At 41.5% G+C, this 22,188-nt stretch overlaps 1 protein-coding gene across 6 annotated transcripts in view; it reads right to left on the bottom strand.

Moving 5' to 3' along the window:
- The window catches only part of PCNT (pericentrin), a 228,556-nt gene that overhangs the window by 63,506 nt on the left and 142,862 nt on the right, over nt 1-22,188 (bottom strand). For 5 of the 6 annotated variants that reach the window (XM_073306956.1, XM_073306953.2, XM_073306954.2 and 2 more), the window contains 7 exons: nt 20,849-20,887; nt 16,342-16,571; nt 15,854-15,973; nt 15,360-15,380; nt 12,359-12,586; nt 7,215-7,385; nt 5,318-5,467 (listed from right to left, as the gene is read on the bottom strand). In XM_073306956.1, coding sequence (XP_073163057.1) covers nt 5,318-5,467; nt 7,215-7,385; nt 12,359-12,586; nt 15,360-15,380; nt 15,854-15,973; nt 16,342-16,571; nt 20,849-20,887 — 959 coding nt within the window. The remainder of the gene's footprint in view (nt 1-5,317; nt 5,468-7,214; nt 7,386-12,358; nt 12,587-15,359; nt 15,381-15,853; nt 15,974-16,341; nt 16,572-20,848; nt 20,888-22,188) is intronic. The other variant, XM_073306958.2, reaches the window with a different exon arrangement.

Here is a 22,188-nt window from a genome sequence, read left to right on the forward strand (position 1 = left end):
ACCCTTTTGAATCTGAGAGTGCAGACAAATTTGTTGAGTTTTCTGAGATCTAGTATGGGTCTCCACCCCCCGTTTTTCTTTTGACTCAGGAAATAACGTGAATAAAATCCCTTCCCTTTGTGTTGCGGCTGAACTTGTTCCACTGCCCCTATTTGCAGAAGATAATGTACTTCTTGTCTCAGTAGGTGCCTGTCCATCATACGGTCTCTGTTGGTGCTGCAACGTCTCGTCTCTGTTTCGATTGTATGGTTGGTATCTATGTCTCCTGTTGCAGGGCGTGTATATCCCGAGCTCTAGAGTCCTTCATGGAGTGGAAGACCTCATCTGCCTTAGCGGAAAAGAGCTTGTCCCTATCAAAGGGAAGTTCTTCAGCCTTGTATTACAGTTCTTTTGGGATGACAGATGAATGAAGCCATGATACTCTGCGCATGACTATGGCTGTTGCTGTTGTGCATGCCGCTGTGTCTGCCATGTTGAGGGATGCCTGGAGTGCTGTCCTAGCAATAAGTTGTCCCTCATTGACAATGGCCTGAAACTGTTCACTTTTTTCCTCAGGGACCTCCTGTATGAAATCTGTCAATTTGGTGTAACTGTCATGGTCATAGTTTGAGAGTAATGCTGTATCATTTGCTGTGTGGAACTGGAGAGTTGAAGTGTAAACTTTGCACCCCTGGAGGTCCAATCTCTTCCAATCCTTGTCCGGGGGTGTGGACTTGAATTGAGGTTGTTTGTCCTGTTGGTTAACCGCCTCCACTACTAAGGAGTTGGGTTGTGGGTATGAGAACAAGAAATCCATTCCTTTGTTTGGTACATGGTATTTCCTGTCCATACATTTATTGGTTGGGGGAATGGTGGCAGGAGTTTGCCACACCACGTCTGCGAGTTCCAGCAAGGCGTCATTGATGGGCAATGCAATCTTTGACGTAGAGGAAGTGTGTAGGATCTTAAGGTGTTGGTATGTGTCTCTGGTATCTCTTCAAGAGGAATGTTCTGATTCTGAGCCACCCATTGGAATAGCTCCTGAAATTGTTTAAAGTCATCTGTAGTAGCAGGAGGTGGGGGCATAACTGCTTTGTCAAGAGAAGAAGAGAAGTTGTGCTCTGGGGTCGCCTCATGTTCCGTAGTGTCATCCCTCTCTTCCTCCCCTTCCTCTCTTACCTCAGAGGATTTGGGTACTGACGTTGGTGCAGAGCATATGGGCTTCCTGTGGGAAGGGGGAGGTCCGTGGAATTGAGACCTATAGGCTGCCCATGGATCCCATTGTGGCCATTGAATGGGAAATGGCATGTGAGGGCACATCCAGGAGTTAGCAAGCCACAGTGGCAGGTCCCTGGTGCTCTGTTCCTTGGGTCTATAATGAGATTCAGTGCCTGTTGGGGAGGAGTGTCCTGAAGAGAAGACTGCTTCCTCTGCATCGTCATCCTCATCACTCGAGAAAGGTGGAGCAATGGGAGAATCAGGTTGGCCTGGTGCCATTGGTACCAGGGAGCAAGTGGTGCCGAGTAGTGGAGATTAGGATGCAGATGACGCTTGCATGTAGATGTCTGTATTAGTGGGATCGGTGCCGACATATGCAGTGCCATATCTTTCTGTGCTGCCTCCTTACGTAGAAGTGAGGTTGATGTGGATCTTTTGTGCGTAGCCTTCCTAGGTGCCGCAGTCACCAGTTTTGGCGGTTCCGCTTTCGGTGCCGATGAACTTGGTGCTGGAGGGGGGCCCATCACATGTGGCAGAGGTTGTGGTACCTAGCCCTTTGCACAGGTAGTCGGTGCCATGGAGGAGGCAGCTGTTTTGTGCCTGCCACTCGACTCCTTCATCCTGCCAGCAGAGGTCCCGGAGCAGACGGCGCCGGAAGTGCCCAGTGCATCAAAGGTGCTTACTCTGAATAAGGTCGGCACCATTGGCAGAGATCTCTCTAGAGACAGTTTCTTTATCGGTTCTCAGCTCGGTGAAGATGTGGCCCATTTCCTCGATTTTACAGAGGAGGTGCCACTTAGTCTGTCAACAGAGGTTGTGCCTGGAGAGTCCCTTGTCATGGTCGGTCTGGAGTCCGATGTAGGAGTTAGGGATTTCTCCATTAAAATGAGTTTGAGTTAAAGATCCCTCTCTCTCCTTGCCCTAGCCTTCAGATTGTTGCATTGAGCACACTTCTGTGGTATGTGCAATTCACCTAAGCACTGGACACAAAGGAAGTGTCCATCAGAGATTGGTATTGCATCTTTGCAAGAAGTGCACCTTTTAAAACCTGGGGAGCCAGGCATAGCTGAGATGTCTGTTTAAAACTGTGGGACGCAAGCAGTTCCCCCCGTCCCCCAACTAAATTTAGCTAACTAACTACACTAAAAAAAGTAATAAATTGTGACTGAACAAGGGTAAACTAAGCTAACAACTCTAATCCTATTTTAAAGTTCGTAGTGACACCACTAACGGACTCCGTCTCAAGCCAAGGATGGTTGAGAAGAAACTGAAGGGATCGGGTGTGCACATCCTACATGAGGCACCAGCAGCGCCCTGACCAGACACTGCTACCAAAAATCTCCGATCGACAGCACCGAGATGCACTGACACCTAAAGTGGAGACCCACAGGGACAGTACTCGAAGAAGAACTGGTATACCAAGAAAGAACATAATTCTGCAGTGAAAACCTGTGCCCATGCGGAGCTCATTGCAGGATCAGAGCCAGAGTGTCAGTTCCACCCCCCAAGAACTGTGGACAGTCATTGTGCCTTTCTGAATTTGCAGTCACTAACAATGCATCCAGAAGAACAATGGGAGCAGATCATCCAGGTAATTCTTGGAGTCCAAAACTAATGACAGGATAAGCAACGGAGATGTGATGTTGCACCCCGTAAGACTTTATGGAAATATGCTTATGAATGTATATATGACATAAATGGAATATGTTTTATGCTACATATGCCATGTAACATATCTATGTAAAGGTTACAATCTATTGAATATATTCATCCTATTTGTATGTGTGTGTCGTGGTATTCGAAGTTATGAATACTGGCTGTATACTTGTTTGATTTTAAATAGCCTTAGTAAGGCATTTGGTCAGCTTCTTTAGAAAGGAATTTGTAAGTTAAGTGCCCAGTCAAGAAGTACTTAACCGACAATGGATCTTGAAAGGCTCAAATCCACATAAGAAGTCTACATGAGGACATTCAAGGTAGCATGTGAACCATGGCTGCTACCTGTAAGTTCTGAGTCATGCATGGACATGTGACTTGCACATGTGACTCCAAAACTCCATCTTGTAGCTGGAATTCTACACAGGGGGAGGGAGGGGTATCCACCCACAAGAGAAAGTCTATTTAAATCCCTGGGAGACCCCTCCATTTTGTCTTCAGCTGGTTCAAGAGATAGCCTCTCCACCCCCAAGGATATCTGAGAGAAACTGGAACAAAAGACAGTAACTACAGGGGGTGAGAGTGATTGCTGGACCCAGACTAGAAGGAGACAGGTCTGTAAAAGGAAGCTTACTGGAACACCTCTGAGGGTGAGGCTATATCTGTATTCAGTTTTCTTACTGTATTAGGCATAGACTTGCGTGTTTTATTTTATTTTGCTTGGTAATTCACTTTGTTCTATCTGTTACTACTTGGAACCACTTAAATTCTACTTTCTGTATTTAATAAAATCACTTTTTACTTATTATTTAACCCAGAGGGTGGGGAGGGGTGGCAAATAGCTGTGCATCTCTCTCTATCAGTGTTATAGAGGGCAAACAATTTATGAGTTTACCCCGTATAAGCTTTATACAGGGTAAAACTGATTTATTTGGGGTTTGGACCTCATTGAGAGTTGGGCATCTGAATGTTAAAGACAAGACTGCTTCTTAAGTTGCTTTCAGTTAAGCTTGCAGTTTGTGGGATGTGGTTCAGACCTGGGTCTGTGTTTGTGGCCAGTAAGCGTGTCTGGCACATCCAGGCTAGGGGTTCTGGAGTCCCAAGCTGGCAGGGAAAGCAGGGGCAGAAGTAGCCTTGGCACATCAGTTGGCAGCCCCAAGGTGGTTTCTGTGATCCAACCCTTCACAGCAGACACTTGCATTCTTTCATTTCCATCCCAGGTATTCTAGATCTGGCAATCATGCTGCTATGGATGGGTCTCTGAATCATGAATTAATACAGAATTCTAAGTGAAACTTCATAGATACTAAGGTCAGAAGGGACCATTATGATCATCTAGTCTGACCTCCTGCACAATGCAGGAATCTCACCCACCCACTCCTGCGAAAAACTTCACCTATGTCTGAGCTATTGAAGTCCTCAAATCGTAGTTTAAAGACTTCAAGATGCAGAGAATCCTCCAGCAAGTGACCCGTGCCCCATGCTACAGAGGAAGGCGAAAAACCTCCAGGGCCTATGCTAACCAAGAAAACCAGGAGACACTGAAATCTATCACTTGCTGACACAATGTGGTTATTGATGCATAAACCATCAGTGTAATGTAACCTACTCTAGACCCTTGTATCGGTGGCTGCACCACAGACAGAGGTTGATGAGCCTCCACTGTTTGAGTTAAAAGACCCAGATCTGTCAGCCAAGGCTGTATGCATTCCTATTTAAAAGCACAAATTTAACTAAAAGCTCTATTATATCAAATGATTTAGGCCTTGTCTGACTTCCATACAATGTCTCTCAACTGCCAGAACTGAGATACCTTCTACATTGACTGTACCACTCAGCCTTTTAATATCCATTAGTGGCACCCTAAAATTAAATCTATCACGCACCTGCATTATTTTCTGTAGGTTGACTTCATAACCTACTTGATATGAAGAGCCACTACTTAATATCTGACTCTTGTCATTACATTGGTTACATTCAAGTCACATTTGCAAGCTTTTCTTTGTAACCATGAGTACTGGAAACTTGCATTCTTTAAAAAAAAGTGAGATTCAGATATAATTGCATGACTCCAAGAGCTGAGGGGCTCTATGCACGGTCCTAGATTACCTATGCCTTCATCCAGCTTTGAGAATACCCCCTAGTGCCTGCAACAGGAGATTCCTTTTAAAACTAGAGCCAAACTAGATACAAAAGTTACTAAAATTATTAAACCAAAAAAAGGTTATAAAACACTGAATCCTGCAAAGACAAGCATCTCTAAAGAACGATAGTAAAACCTGCTGAGAGCGACCACTCATGGAAGTTAGCAAAAGTGGTCTTTTGTAAGAAGTGGTCTCTCTTCAAAGGTTTGTACACTGGAGAGCGGTGACGTTCCGTGGCCTTTCCAAGAAGTTGCTCATGACAGGTGGTCTCTAAGGCAGGTTTTACTGTAGTTAAGGTAAAGTTAAATGGTTCAACATACCTTCAGATGAGCATTCTCTATTTGAAGCTGGCCAATGCCAGTGGTAAGGTTTTTTTGCATCTCTAACTGCAAGTTCAGCCGCAAGATTTCCTCATTTTTATTGATTAAGTTCTCTTTAAACTGTTCTAGTTGCTCTAACAAACTCAGGATCTAAAACACAGAAAAACATTGTTTTGATAGGCGCCTTTATTTAAACAAAAATTGGTTACATTGGTTCTTCACATTACTTTATGGAGAATAAATAACTACAGCCAATTCCATTGCTACAAAATTGTCTAAATAGAACACACGTAAATATAGTATTAGAGACAAAAGGAAGAGGAAGAATCCAGGGTCCTAACATCCAGACTAGGATTAAACTTCCAAATTCTAATATCAGTTTGGAAACTAGCACAGTCATTGTGTGTAAGTCACTTAACCCTTGACTTCACCTTTCCATCTGTAAAATGAGGATTCTTCTACTACATACTTATCCATCATTCAAGAGCCTACAAACTTGGCAAGGATCAACACTGAGCTCAGAAGCACTCTATGACCTGTGCCTGTTGAGCTTCTAAACTTTGTAACTGTCTTTAAAGATGTCTATATGCTCTAGGAATGACTTTGGGGACATTCTATGGCCTGTGTTATACAGGTGGTCAGACTAGACGATGACAATGGTCCATTCTGGTCTCGGAATCTATGAGGATGTCAAAAGCAACACACTAGTTGGGCCTGTTGGGGGGCATGGAGTGAACACGAACCAAGACTTGGTTTGGTCTACGGGGAGGAGTGGCACTGTGAAATTGGGAGATAGTGGGCCATCAGCATATAACATGAAGCAGAACTCTCATTCATTTTCAAAGTATTACCATTCCAAACTGTCCATATAGACCAAGTTTTCCTGTATGAAGTGTGCTTACATATGAAATTTTCCTATCGAAATCCTCAAGTAAGAATTTAAACAACCAAAGAGTGCTTTGGTAGCTACACATTTTAAAGACAATGCCATGATAAAACATTTTAGATATGAAACCAAGAAGGAATGACACATCCTAATAGGTTTGTTTGTGAAAAATTAGCTTATGCATGGGATTTTAAGCATATTGAAACATGAAAAATTTGAAGAAGTGAGCCATTTTCAAGTTAGAGACCCAAAAACCTTAGAAACCGTTTAAGATGGTTATTTTAAAAGTGCTATAATTGGTGTCTGGCACATTGGACAGGCAATTTTTTTGTACTGTAAAGCAAAATGCATTCATTTTGTGATAAGAATAGCTTATATAATAATAATAAAGCCTGTTTCTTATGTAGTGGTTTTCCTCAGCAGATTTCAAAGCACTCCACAATTTTTTAATTTATTTATCCTCAGCACCTATGCCCAGTAGGGAAACATTATCAGCCCATTTTTAAAGATGGGGAACTGAGGCACAGAGAGGCTCAGTGACTTATCACCAGAGAGTTATGCTACTCTGGCTTCCAAGCATAGTATTAGGCATTTTCTGCAATGAATTGTGGAACTGAGAAACTGCAGGGAGAGACCTGAATAGAGGTTCAATGCCTGAGTAGCCCTGTCCAAAAGTGCTTGCCTTCCAAATTAGGCAATATACAGCCAAACGAAAGTTGGGGGGAGGAAGGAGAGAGTAAAATGTGATCACCAAAAAGGAGGCATAATTTAGATTGTTGAGGTTAGGCCTAATTCTTGGTCCAGTGGTCATTAATGATAATCAAGGTCAGGAACATACAGAAACAGTAAAAGAACAAAAATGGAGATACGCCCAGTGAGGTATAGTTGATGTAAGAATTATGAATTTCCTGATTTTTAATGGATTAAATTCTCAGACATAATTTTACATAAAAAGTTTTTTTTATTCTCAGATTCTAGATATATCAACTGAAATGTTAGTTTCAGATTTACCTCTCTCTCTTTCATTAGGAGCGCCTCCTGCTCTGCCTGTAACTGTTCCTTTAGCCCATGATCAGAACTGCCTTCAGTAGGTACTCTGTGCCTGGCTTCATCCAATTTAGACTGCAAGGCAGAGATCTGGATCAAATTATTGTACTGCTGCTGTTGCAATGCCTCTTTATCCTGCAAAACATGGATTTTAGTGTTAAGAACAATTATTACACATACATATTTAGAGAGAACAATCCTGTCAAAAATACTTTATCTTCTAAAATCGCTACAGTGAACAAGCACATAACCAAACAGATCTTTAAAAACATATAAATTAAAAAGTGGTGTCTAGATATACATCCAAAAATGTAACTAAGTAAATTTAAAAGCCAACCTGAGTCTGTTTTGAAAATTTTGCCCTCAGTGGTTTATAGATTCCAAGGCCAGAAGCAACCATTGTGCATATCTAGTCTCACTTCCTGTGCAACACAGGCCATAGAAATTCCCCAAATTAATTCCTAGGATATCTTTAAGGGAACCATCCAAGCTTGTTTTAAAAATGGTTAGTGATAGAAAATCCACCACGACCCTGGGTAAATTGTTCTAACTGTTAATTATTCTTACCATTAAAAAATTATACCTTATTTCTAGTCTGAATTTGTCTAGTTTCCAGCCACTGGATCATGGACCTTTCTCTGCTAGACTGAAAAGTCCATTATTAAATATTTGTTCCTCATGTAGATACTTATCAGTGATAATTACATCATTCCTTAATCTTTTCTTTGTTGAGTTAAATAGATTGAACTCTAAGTCAATCAATCTTTTCTCATCTTTTAATCATTCTTGTGCCTCTTCTCTAAACACTCTCCAACTTGTTAACATCCTTCTTGAATTGTGGACACTAGAACTGGACACAGTATTCCAGCAGCAGTCAACCAGTGCCACAGTGCTAAATACTCAAGTAAAATAAACTCCCTGCTCCTTCTCAAGATTCCCCTCTTAATGGATCCCAGGATTGCATTAGCTCTTTTGGTCACAGTCTCATATCAGGAGCTCACGTTCTGTTGATTATCCACCACAATCCCCCAATCTTTTTCAGTCACTGCTTCCCAGGTTAGAGTCCCCAATATTCTAAGTATGGCCTACATTCTTTGTTCCTAGATGTACATATTTACATTTAGTTGTATTAAAACACAGTGTGTGCTGCCACCCAGTTTACCTAGCTATACAGATGGTTCTGAAACAGTCACCTGTCCTCTTCATCACTCCCCCAATGTGTGTGTCATTTGCAAACTTTATCAATGATGATTTTATGCTTTATTACAGGTCACTGATAAAAATATTAAATAGAGTAGGGCCAAGAAGTGATCCATGTGAGACCCCACTGGAAACACACCCGCTTCAGGATGATTCCCTGTTTAAAATTACATTTTGAGACCTATTATTTATCCAGTTTTTAATCCATTTAATGGGGGCCAGGTTAATTTTAATATCATTCTAGTTTTTTCATCAAAATGGTGTGTGGTACCAGGTCAAATGTCTTATAGAAGTCTAAGTATATAACATCATCACTATTACCTTTATCTACCAAACTTGTAATCTCATAAAAAAATGTCAAATTAGTTTGACAGGATCTATTTCCCATAAACCCATGTTGATTTACATTAATTACATTTGCTGCCTTTATTTAGTTATTGAGTTCCTTATCCATTATCTTGCCCAGGATGGATGTCAGGTTGACAGGTCTATAATTACCCATTTATCCTTTTTTAAAATTGGTACAACATTAGCTTTCTTCCAGTCTTAGGCAACTTCCCCAATGTGCCAAGACTGATTGAAAATCAACATTACAGTGAGCTCCTCAGCCAGCTCATTTAAAACTCTTATAAGTTATCTGGACCTGCTGATTTAAATATGTTTCAATACCTTCTACAGTACTAGACAACTCAATTTTTGACTACCCTAAAAGATGTTATTCTTTTAGCCACAGTTGCGTCTGTGCTCCACTACTCCATTTACTGTGGGTAGCACTTTTATTTTCAGAGATGAAGTGGCTTTAAGAAACGGAGGTTATTTTTCCAGGTATAGCTGACTTTGAAAGTTTAAATGAGCCTATGGGAGAACAACGTAAATTGTAATGTCAATAAATCTTAAGTTAGTAGCTGAAATGACAACACAACAAACCCCTTTTAACAAAGTATTAGATTGTTTTTGCTGTATCAGTCAGGTTTACAAGCTACAGTAGACTTTTTCTGGACTTGTTTTTTTTCTTGGAGTTTTCTTTTTAGCCTTTATCCGGTTCTCTCTCTCAATTATTCTTCTCAGGCAAAGGTATTTTCATTAGGGATTACAGGTTCCAGAACTACCATCAGATACCATTTATATTCAATATATGTTACAAGGGAAACTAAAAAGGAGATTTCAGATGGAGGCACTCTGTCTTCGGCTGAGCAAGCCCATTCCCTCTCTTACAGATCTAGTGTACCAGTGCCTCGATACATGTAGTTCTAACAAAGGAGCGACATTAACGTCTTTATATAATTAGATAAAAACTATAATAATAAAAGTAACATTAGGAGGCTGTCTTTCCTCATTCTGAAAAGCTTCAAGAACCAGAAGAAACTGAAGAAAATTCTTCAGATCCTACCAAGGAACAAGTCCACACAAAATCATAGAATATCAGGGTTGGAAGGGACCTCAGGAGGTCATCTAGTCCAACCCCCTGCTCAAAGCAGGACCAATCCCCAATTAAATCATCCCAGCCAGGGCTTTGTCAAGCCTGACCTTAAAAACTTCTAGGGAAGGAGATTCTACCACCTCCCTAGGTAACGCATTCCAGTGTTTCACCACTCTCCTAGTGAAATAGTGTTTCCTAATATCCAACCTAAACCTCCCCCACTGCAACTTGAGACCATTACTCCTTGTCCTGACTTCTTCTACCACTGAGAATAGTCTAGAACCATCCTCTCTGGAACCACCTCTCAGGTAGTTGAAAGCAGCTATCAAATCCCCTCATTCTTCTCTTCTGCAGACTAAACAATCCCGGTTCCCTCAGCCTCTCCTCATAACTCATGTGTTCCAGACCCCTAATTATTTTTGTTGCCCTTCGCTGGACTCTCTCCAATTTATCCACATCCTTCTTGTAGTGTGGGGCCCAAAACTGGACACAGTACTCCAGATGAGGCCTCACCAATGTCAAATAGAGGGGGACGATCACGTCCCTCGATCTGCTCGCTATGCCCCTACTTATACTCTGCTCGCTATGCCCCTACTTAGACTCAATGGGTAGTGATCAATGGCTCCATGTCTAGTTGGCAGCCGGTATCAAGTGGAGTACCCCAAGGGTCGGTCCTGGGGCCGGTTTTGTTCAATATCTTCATAAATGATCTGGAGGATGGTGTGGATTGCACTCTCAGCAAATTTGCGGATGATACTAAACTGGGAGGAGTGGTAGATACGCTGGAGGGGAGGGATAAGATACAGAAGGACCTAGACAAATTGGAGGATTGGGCCAAAAGAAATCTGAGGAGGTTCAATAAGGATAAGTGCAGGGTCCTGCACTTAGGATGGAAGAATCCAATGCACAGCTACAGACTAGGGACCGAATGGCTAGGCAGCAGTTCTGCGGAAAAGGACCTAGGGGTGACAGTGGACGAGAAGCTGGATATGAGTCAGCAGTGTGCCCTTGTTGCCAAGAAGGCCAATGGCATTTTGGGATGTATAAGTAGGGGCATAGCGAGCAGATCGAGGGACGTGATCGTTCCCCTCTATTCGACATTGGTGAGGCCTCATCTGGAGTACTGTGTCCAGTTTTGGGCCCCACACTTCAAGAAGGATGTGGATAAATTGGAGAGAGTCCAGCGAAGGGCAACAAAAATGATTAGGGGACTGGAACACATGACTTATGAGGAGAGGCTGAGGGAACTGGGGTTATTTAGTCTGCAGAAGAGTGAGGGGGGATTTGATAGCAGCCTTCAACTACCTGAAGGGGGGTTCTAAAGAGGATGGAGCTCGGCTGTTCTCAGTGGTGGCAGATGACAGAACAAGGCGCAGTGGTCTCAAGTTGCAGTGTGGGAGGTCTAGGTTGGATATGAGGAAACACTATTTCACTAGGAGGGTGGTGAAGCACTGGAATGGATTACCTAGGAAGGTGGTGGAATCTCCATCCTTAGAGGTTTTTAAGGCCTGGCTTGACAAACCCTGGCTGGGATGATTTAGTTGGGGTTGGTCCTGCTTTGAGCAGAGGGTTGGACTGGATGACCTCCTGAGCTCTTTTCCAACCCTAATCGTCTATGACTTTATGAAAGATATCAAGTGTGGAAGGTGTTTAGCTTTCTTTCCTGCCAGCTGCAGGTGGTCCAGGTGTCACCACCATACAACAGCATGCTTGAAATGCATGTCTGGTAGACCCATTTAATGTCCTGTTATGTGCTAGGTCAGTTGGCTGGAGGTGGTGGCTTCTATTGATGATCTACAAAATGGAACATGATGGTCAGCTCACAATCTCTCCGAGCTGTGGCTGGCTCTGAAGAGCTAACAGTAGCAAAAGCAGTAAAATCTCTGGGTCTAAAGTAAGTAGACATGGCTTTGAATACACATTGCAAAAAGAGCTGTTGACTTCAGTAATACTAATTTTACATAGCATTTTTCAAAGTAAAACCACATGAGATCTGCTGAGGAACAGGCTGTATACGAATTAGGCATTCCGATGTAGTATTTAGTAGCACCTTCTCTAGCACCTGTAGGAACAAAAGGAGAACATACTACCCAATACATTTCTTGTGACTGCCAAAAATGTTCATTGCAAATAGTGGTTTTTTTCAGTTCTCAAAGTAAAAATTTGTTTCAAATTACCACTGTAATACTTGCCATTGGTACAAGACAGTGACATCTGATGGAAGAGACAAGGTGGGTGAGGTAAATATCTTTTATTGGACCTATTTCTGTTGGTGAAACAGACAAGCATTCAAGCTACACAGAGCTGTTCTTCAGGTCTGATGGAAGAACAGACACCGGAAATCTATATCCATTTCTCCCTGGCAAAGTAAGGCCAGGGACTGGCATAACTTGACTAGTTAAAAATCCCATATGGAATTGTCAGCTATAATCCCTAAATTACCCTCCACTAGTACATCCCACTTAAAAAAAATCTTTAAAAGTATTACTTGTGTTAGTTCAGTTTCCCTCTTCTTCATTTTTTGCAGTTCTTGTTCCAAACGGCTGACAGTCTTTGAGGCCTCAGTATTGGTGTGCTCCAGCTCTCTAATCTGCGCTGTTTGCTCCTCTATTTCTTTATCTCGAACTGTAACTTCCCGGTATTTCTGCTCCTTTTCTAACAACAGTTTATTGAAATCATCTGTTTTGTCTTTTATTTCTGCTTGCAAAGACTCTATCTACACAACAAGACAAATATATTACATAGATGCAACAAACAAACAAAGACATATTAAATATTTCTACAGAAAGGAAATATTCACTCTGTGGCTAATCCTAAAAATACATTATTATTGGCAGCCCCAGAATTTCATATGAGTCAGCATTAGTTATCAGATACCAACCGAAAGCAAAACTAAAATAAAAAAGGTAAAATGAGCCACCTGTAAATCTTGCTCTCTGAAGATGGTACCTTTTAAAAAGCCATAAATATATTAGCTTACTATTTACAGCAATCTAGAAAAACAGCAGCGCATTAATATAACAAAAGGCCCTGAAAATGGAAGTACTATGGATCTGTTAAGAATAAAAAACAAATTATTAGGTTTCACTCTGAATTGTGCATATCTCTTTTGTGTTCCATAAGCTATTACTCAAGGATCAATCATAACATAAAGCTGTTTTAATCTTACAGAAAAGCTTTTGAATAACATTTGCAAAAAATAGCAACACTTTCTCTAAGGCTGATTATGTTACAAAAATTTGGTCAAAATGATTTGGTTAATTCATCAATGCACAAGAGTTTAGGACAGAGGTCCCTAAGCTGTGGGGTGCGCCCGTGTATGGGGGCGCAGAAGAACATTCAGAGGGCGCGGTTTGGGCGCAGCACAGCCCCCACGGGGTTTGGAGAGGGAGCACCACCCAGCTCTGCTCCTAGCCCTGGCCCCGGCCTCGGCCCTCTTACCCCAGTCTGTGTCGTCCCGTCCCCACCCTGAAGCCACAGCCCCAGCGGGGACGTGGATGGGGAAAAAGGGGAACGAGAGGTAAAAAGTTTGGGGACCCCTAGGTTAAACAGAGACCTCTTTTTCTGAAGCACATCGTTCTTAAACTATAAATTTCTTTTTAAATGCTATGTTCCAATAGCTCCATGGTTATGATGCTGGCAATAAGGGAACGAACACTTCCACAACCTTCACTCTAATCCCAAGCCCTGAGATGGTGGTTCTGATCACCACCTGGCATTTCTTTTTTTCACAAAATAGCCCTATTAGATATTCCCCTATTTTAGAGGGTGAGAAAGTGGGCAAGTGTGGATCTGTTACAGTGATTATGTTCACAGAACAAGAACTTCAGGCCATTGTACTGTAGCGGAATTGTCTCAGCCAATCACAGTGCATATGTGCTATATATTCACTGACCTGCAGCCACACGTTTACTTCCAAGTAATTGCATAGCAACTATCTAGTTCCTTGCACTTTGATATGGTACTGACCACAAAACTCACTTCAGATTAACCACATATATTGCCAGCTTAATTTCTCACCCTCTCTCATACCTTTTGCATTCAATCCTGATGCTCTTCCTTAGGAAGTCAGAAGTAATCCACTACACAATGAACATTTTTTTAATTAGGTTGCGAATGTTCAGAACAGCAAATATAAGCTAATTTTTAAACGTATCATTCTTTCCTCATCTCTACATGTGCTGTTTTATTAGTGAGTAAAAGGCTGTTCAAAAACTTAACCTAACGTCTTTGACAGTAAACAAGGACATTTTCAAGCTGCTACTAGAATGCTTGTCATTTTGAACACATCCCAGATTCATTTCTTTTTATGATTTCCTTTTATGATCTTATGATTACTCAAGACTTATGTTTCTGGTCTGGCTTCTACTTGTTTTTGAAGGGGGGATACCCAACCCACACAAAATCAGCTTAAACTAAACAAGTTATTTGACCTACAAACTTTAAACAAATATATGATTTAAGCTTCCTTGGACTGGTCACCTTAAACTTTCCTCTACCCTTTGCTGAAATATGTTTATAAAACAGTCTATATATCTGTTGACAAGATTTTCTAAATATATCAACATATCAGCATTCTGTCTTGAACACTATTCACAGGTAAAGGGAGAATGAAACAGCTAGAACTCCTAAGGGTATGTCTATACTACCCGACGGATCAGTGGGCAGCAATCAGTCCAGCGGGGGTTGATTTATCGCATCTAAATCAACCCCCGAGCGCTCTCCCATTGACTCCTGTACTCCACTGGAGCGAGAGGCACAGGCGGAGTTGACAGGGGAGCGTCAGCAGTAGATCTAAGTATGTTGATTTCAGCTACGTTATTCACGTGGCTGAAGCTACATAACTTAGGTTGCACCACAACCCCCCGCCAGTGTAGACCAGGCCTAAGATGATAAACAGGAAATAGAGCTACATTAAACTTTGGGACCTTATACAACGACACTGACATATGATTTGTCTGGAAAACTCCACTGTCCTGAGAGTTTAATTGTTTATAATGGGTTTATTCTTCTACCATATGACATTTAAAGGTTTAGAATTCTACAGACTTGATACAGATGAAGAGTTAGAAATAAAGTTAGCAACATGTAACAACCATATAAACACAAAATATGTGAAAAGTGATGTCACAAATAGAACTGGATAGCTGAAGCATAGGGAAAATGATTCCATGCTACTTATTTCCCAAAAGTTTACATTTTCTTTTAACATTAGAACAAAAAATTGTTTTACAAGAGCAATTACATGAGGATGCATTTGATCAATAAAGCCAGAAAAGTGAAGTAGTTAGAAATAGAAAGTTAAATACAAAGCATTTTTTCCAAAGTAAGAGTTCTACAAAACTAAACATGAACCCCTACATGTAAATCAGTCTGAAGCAGATTTTACATTTGAGGAAGGCAAACAAGCAAAGCAGATCTGGATAAGGAGAAGAAATTGAGGGGGAAGGGAGAACAGGCATGGGGATGCTCATGCTATTTTTCCATACCTGGAGAGTCAATTCAAAGATCTGTAATGTTCATGTATGTGAGAGAGAAAAAACAAAACAAAAATTAAACTTTTAAATTGAATATTAAATTAACAAGCATCTGAAAAAAAAAAAAAAAAAGCGGCCAGATGCCATAATTTTTAGTGTCAGTATTTTGCTCTCTCTAAATCAAATCAACCTGATATGTTGGCAACACTTTACTGTAATACACACATTCAAACATACCATTTCCTGCAATCTCGCTAACAAAACCAAAATTAAGACATGCGCCACCACTCATGCCACCAAAATTGTACTTCAGCCAGTTTTAAGAAAAAGTTGATTAATTCAGTACTCTGAATTTCCTAAAATTCTTGAGTAAATGATTAATACAAAGTGAGATATTCAGCAAACAAAGCAACAACAGATTGCCAAAAGTGGATTTACATTTGGATATTTAGTAAATAAATATAATAAACTAAAACATACACAGTCATACCTGTGGTTTTACCTACCCCATATTGTCTGGGCTCTCCAGAAGTCTGGGATTTTCCTGACAATTTTAACTGATCTTCTAGTTTCTGAATTTCTTGCTGAAACTCATCACGTTCATGTTCTCGCTCTATAGCTTGTTCCTGTAAGATGAAAAGAATTGTTTTTCATTTTTGCTATGAGGAAGCTGATGTTTGCATTTTCCTTTTTTCTTGCATTTGCTTGGCAGTTCTAGAAGCCAGGTAAGAATTTACAGAGACAATAGGAGATTATTATTTCAATTTACAAAACAAATGAACAGCAGAAACATGGAAAGAAAAAGCTACTCTCCAGACTCTTATTGATCAGGAAATTTTTAAAAACAAACATCCATCCTTGGTTTTTACAAAGAGAAACACAAAGGTCTTATTTTTGATAAAACCAAAACTATCCCGGAAGAGACTGATCACAAAATAGGAGGAAGTGTTTTTCCTCTCCAAAGCTGCAGAAATTGGGTGTTGAGCTTGCTTACATCCATGAACTGTCGTTGACTTCTAAGCTGTTTTTCAAGGACTTGAATTTGCTGCCTTAAATCAGTAACCTCCAATGACTTCTTTGCCAACTTCTGATTTTGATCCATCTGTTCTTCAAGTTCCACTTCCAAAACCTTCATCTGAGAACGCAAGCTGGAATGGTCTTTCTCTGCCTGGCACTGCAGTTCTAACTTCTCTTTTGCTAAAAATTCTACTTCCTTTAGTAAACCTAAACACACACAATAGTAAGAAAGTCAGTCAGTCAGTCCAGAAATATGCAAATCAAATGTTGTTTAAAATTATATTTTATGCATATAATACACACACACACAGAGCTACAACACATGTCAGTACCAAAGGGGAAATTTTCAAATACATAAAAAGAGGCACCCAACTCCCCTACTGTGTCTTTGAAAATCTTCCCCACAGACAACAAAATAATTACATATGCAATATCAGCAATGTCCAGTGGAAATAAGTCACAGTTCATGATTACTTGATTAACCAAGACCAATCTATGGCTACAAATTGAGCTTTCAACAAACAGGATATACTGTTTGGAGAATCCAAACATAAAGGCTTTTTGGAAAACATCAAATTAAATTCTAACACTTATCAGTTGTAAGTAACCTGAACACAAAGATGAGAATCAAGAGGTCTAACTTTTAAATGTATTATACTTAAAAGGAGGGTGGTGAAAGAACTATTATTCTGCCTTTCAAATGTGCAATTTGTATCTTCATTATTTGCCAAGAAAGTTTTTCCTTACTGACAGGTTTCAGAGAAGCAGCCATGTTAGTCTGTATTCGCAAAAAGAAAAGGAGTACTAGTGGCACCTTAGAGACTAACCAATTTATTTGAGCACAAGCTTTCGTGAGCTACTGCTCACTTCATCGGATGCATTTTCCTCTGAATGCATCCGATGAAGTGAGCTGTAGCTCACGAAAGCTTGTGCTCAAATAAATTGGTTAGTCTCTTAAGGTGCCACAAGTACTCCTTTTCTTTTCCTTACTGTAGCAAAGAGGTGTGGCCTCCCTCCGAGATTGGCAGCGATACCAGGTGGGCGGAACCAGGAAGTCGACGCCACCATGCCAGAAACAGAGGGGCAGGTCAGGAACAGGAAGCATAAAAGGTGGGCCCTGTAGCTCAGTTGAAGAGGAGCCGCCGAGGGAGGCACACGCTTCCAGCTCAGCTCACTGCTGGAACTGGAGCCTGCAGAAGACTTCTGCTGCCCTGAGGACACTTCCCAGGGGCCGGGTTTGCCAGACATGCCCGATGCTAAGGAGCTGCTGGGATTGTCACTGGCAGTATACCCTGAGGAGACTGAGGACAACTCTGGGGTTCAGGTACATGTGAGGGGGAGTATAGGAAGCAGCCAGGGGAACCAGACGACCATCTGGCTGTGGGGCCACCAGAGAGACAGTCAGAGTGTTGCAGGTGGATTCCCCGCTGACCCAGTGGCAGACCATTCTGCCGCTGTTATGGCCTGGGACACCATAACACCATAGGGCCCGCATGCCCCGCTACCACCCCACCCTTGGGGTGGCAGTACTCCCCCTCCTTAGACCAAGAGGCCTGCGTTTGTTTGTCGCCCACCAGACCCAGGACGACAGACTGAGGGGCGTTCACCCTGACAGAGCCCCTAGACTGTTTGCTGGGTGCTTAACCCATGCTGGTGCCCCGGACGGTCTGCTGGGTGCTTAATCCCTGGCCTGGGCCCCATAGACTGTAGGTGGTGCTCGCCCTTGCCCGAGGGGGCCAGAGCACTAGATTGCAAGGCGCCCCGAGCTGCCCAAAGGCCTGGGCCCCTGAACTGTCCCTAACTACAGTACCCCGCTTGAGGGCTGGAACTCTAGACTGCTGGGGGCCTGCCTTGTCTACGGGCTTGGGACCCCAGAATCATTCGCTCTCTCCCAACTGAGGGTTGAGCCCGCGAGACTGCTGACTTTCCTGCTTTGATAGACTACTACTCCAGGGGGGTGACAGCAAAGAGGTGTGGCCTCCCTCAGAGATTGACAGTGAAGGAGGGCCACACACCCCTACAATTACCAACATCTAGAAATTCACTGAGGCAAGAGGATTCAGTAGATAGTGTTGTGTCAACCTTTTAACTGTTTTCAGGTTTGTAAGTGCCCACAATAGAGTTTTGCAATAGATTTAAATGAAAAACAGACAAATTTCAGTCCCCAAATATCAGATTCATACTTCTCAAGGAAGAGTTTGAAAAAACTGGTGGACACAGCAATTTTATCCCCACCAAATTGTGAGTAACAATGGAGAATGAACTATATATTTTAACTGATGATTAGCGGAGTCTTTTTAGCTTCAAAATGAGTTTTACTGCCATCTGTGAAACAAAAAAAAAACTGCTTAAATGAGAATTTGAAATTTAAAAAAATTCTTACCACCTACCTCCTATTCAAAAAAGCCAGTGTCTGTATGGAATCTAATTAGGCCCATAAACTCTATGTAGAATTGGAAATTTGTTGCCAAAACTTAATATCTGATTGTGTATTAATGCAATATCAGTAACTGTACTCTGCTTTGTCGGTCTTATTTTTCTCTCCTTTTGGTGTTACAGAAGAGTCTGATTCTCAAAACATATAGATATATAATTAAGGTTAACACGAAGATTGTCAGGTCACTGATTTGACTCTGAGTAGAGAATCAAATTGATATTGTTTTATCAATACTAGTGCAAGTCATGCAATCCTTCTCGGGGGACTCAAAAATCACACTAGAAAATGCTATGGTAGATTCCATTAGGAAGCTTATTTTTCATATCAACATAATGCAGCTTTGTTGGCTCGTCCAAAAATAATAATAAAAAAAATTACGTTAAATCCAGTATGATTTTTATACAAATACCCGGCACTACAAACAATAATTCCACACAAGAGGAAGAGTACTATTTTAAATGTTAAAAAATTTGATTTGTTCAATTAGAAAAAAATAAAAAAGGAAATGCTCTAGCTTTGCACCTGTAGTAATAAGTAATTTGTTAGGCCTTTAACAGTTAACTTCTACAATAGCTGGAGTTTAACTATATGGTAAATTTCAAAACCCAGTCCTGTTACATATCACAGCCAGATTCTCAATCATGCGACAGGATAAGATTTAAGGGCAAGTGCCTAGTAGCCATGTGAGGGTAAGTCTACACTGCGCAAAAAAAAAAAAAAAAACAGGAGAGAGTCTGCAGGAGAGAGTCTGAGCTCAGCCTCACATGGCTTATGTTATAAATAGCCATGTAAAGGTTCCTGTTCCAGCTGGAGCTCAGGCTCTGAAACCTGGTGAGGGTGGGTTTCAGAGCCCAAGTGAGAACCTCCACATGGCTACTTTTAGCCCTGTAGTGCAAGCCCACGCCTGTAGACCCGGCCTCTGAGACGCACTGCTGCAGGGTTTTTTCCTGCAGTGTATACAATCCCATAGTAGCATTTGAGAGAGAGCTGGAAGACATATTTGGGAGCTGGACAAACAAAAGGAATGGAGCTGCAGCAGTTGGAGACAGCTCAGCACTGCTCTCTCCCTATATCCTAGACTGTGATCTGCCAGATAATCCCACCTCAGTTACCTGAAAAATGCAGTCCCCCAGCTCATGTCCTTCCCGCATAAGCCTAGAGCCGTCCTAGCATGCAAGAGTATCCAAGGTCATACATTTTGGGGCTTCTCAGAAGAAAAGCATTGCTCCTGTTAATCTATCAGAGCCATATGTGTATTACGCACACAACCATGTATAGAGAAAGCGTTATGGCTGCATTTTCAAGCTAGCTCAAAATTTCTCATTTGCATATAAAAGCAAAACTTTTGTTTGCATTTATTTTAGCATTAGACTTCAATAGTCATTTAAAACCATTTGTCTCCCTTATTTTTCTGTTCATTCCTTCCTCTGAGAAGCCTGATCTCTTTTCCCCTATTTCCCTTCAGATTCATTTTTCCTTCTCTACCAATTTCCCTTATATTTTCTTTCAAGAGAACTCATCCTTCCCTTTAGTCCATTCTTATCTTTCTCCTCTTCTCCTCCTCCCCATTCCTACTCTCTCTCCATTCTGCTCCCACAATCCTTCTTCCACTTCCTTCAGTTCTCTTTCATTCACCATCTCTAGATCTCCTGCACTTGGTGTTGCTACATTTTAAAAATACATTTACCCTCTAAGAAACCCAGCGCCACACCATTAGAACCTCATAGCATATTTATAAAACATTTTTGTCTGCACAAAACAACTATTTTTGTTGCTTATAATTGCACTATGGAATTTAAGATGGACATCAGCAGACTGATATCATTTAATAAATATTGATTAAGTTTTTTACATAATTCAAGTTTAGTGATTTTTGTTAAATTGTGAAAGTAATGTCTTAAACATGTCCACATTATTAATAATGTGGAAGATATATTACTAATAATTTCCTGGGCATAGTTCTGAAGTACTATTCCTCTTTGTTAGATTAAATTAAGTCATTAATTAATTCACATAATTTCTCATGAAGTCACACTCTGTTACAAACCTGAATCTTCCTTTTGTGCTACATTAGCAACAGGAACTCCTATGAATAGAAACACGTACAAGACAAAAATAGGACATTTTGATTCATTCCATCTTCCATCTCACTAATGAGTTTAACACAAGATAGGGATAATGCCAGACTTTGTAGCATTCCTAAAGGTAACCTGTCTCAATGTGGAGAAGTAGTTGCTAATCATATATGCTGACCATGCACTACTGTTCTTATAGCGCTCATTTTGGGTACAATTTTGCCAGGCACCTGGCCATCTCTTTACTGAGGTCCTGTATCTATTGAATTCTTTCATTTGGCAATTCTTCCCCCAAGCTTCATGTGTTCCTTACTTTTTTTTTTGCTAAGTGCTCAGGGCTCCTTTAACCTCTAAATCAGTCGTACCAAAAATTGTGTAGAGCTAGAGTACTAATTCCATCACTGAAAAGCACTTCAGAGACCCTAAAATAACTGTACAGTGATATCCTGACATTGCATTATTTCCAGTGGGACACATGACCCACAGCCATAACCACCTGGCAACATAAAGATCCCAAAACAACATCCATGTGTCCTGATATGATTACTGTGTCCCCCTTTGTGGACGTTTGAAACTCAGTCATCCTATACATGGCAGAAAATACTGTTTCTCCTTTTTCTCTCTTCCCCCCCCCCCCACTAGAAGCACTGGTCGGGGCAAATATTCTGGTGGACCTTATGTTGTAATCAGTCCATTGCTTGCTCAACCTAAGACCAAGACGAACAGTGAGAGCTCAGCAGAGGCCTGCGGAGTCTACAAGTGGAACAAGTTAGTGTCACAGCCACCACAGGTTATTTTCTCTACTCAAGACTTAAGATTTTCTTCTGAAGGATATAATTTTCTTTCCTCAGATACCATTTCTGAGATTTTGATACAGTGCCTCCTTATCAGCAAATAGAGACAAAACAGCAAGACTTTTGATGGCATCATCCTGTGAGAGGAATGTGGGGTTGCAGGAGCCAGAGAGAAAGGAAGAACCATGGGGACAGGGCAGAGGGAGACAGGAGATGGAGGGGAGGGACAGGAGCAGAAGGGGTAGGTGTCAAGAGACAGAGGTTGGAGTGGTGGATAGGAGTAGCATAGGAGGAGAAAGGCAGGAGCCAGAACAAGGGGTTGGATAGGAGCAGAGGGGGGAGGGGGCTGGTGGTAAATAGAAGTAGAAGAGGAGAGGTGCAGAGCCTGAAGGTTCAGGAGGCAGACAGGAGCAGAGAGGAACAGGGCTTTTGAGGGGAGGGTGGATAATTGGGACAGAAGGGTCTAAAGCATGCCTGAAATTGAACCCTGTAGTCCTGAGACTCTGCATTCCCCTGCT

Source organism: Lepidochelys kempii, chromosome 11, assembly GCF_965140285.1.
Source record: "Lepidochelys kempii isolate rLepKem1 chromosome 11, rLepKem1.hap1, whole genome shotgun sequence".
Lineage (NCBI taxonomy): Eukaryota > Metazoa > Chordata > Testudines > Cheloniidae > Lepidochelys > Lepidochelys kempii.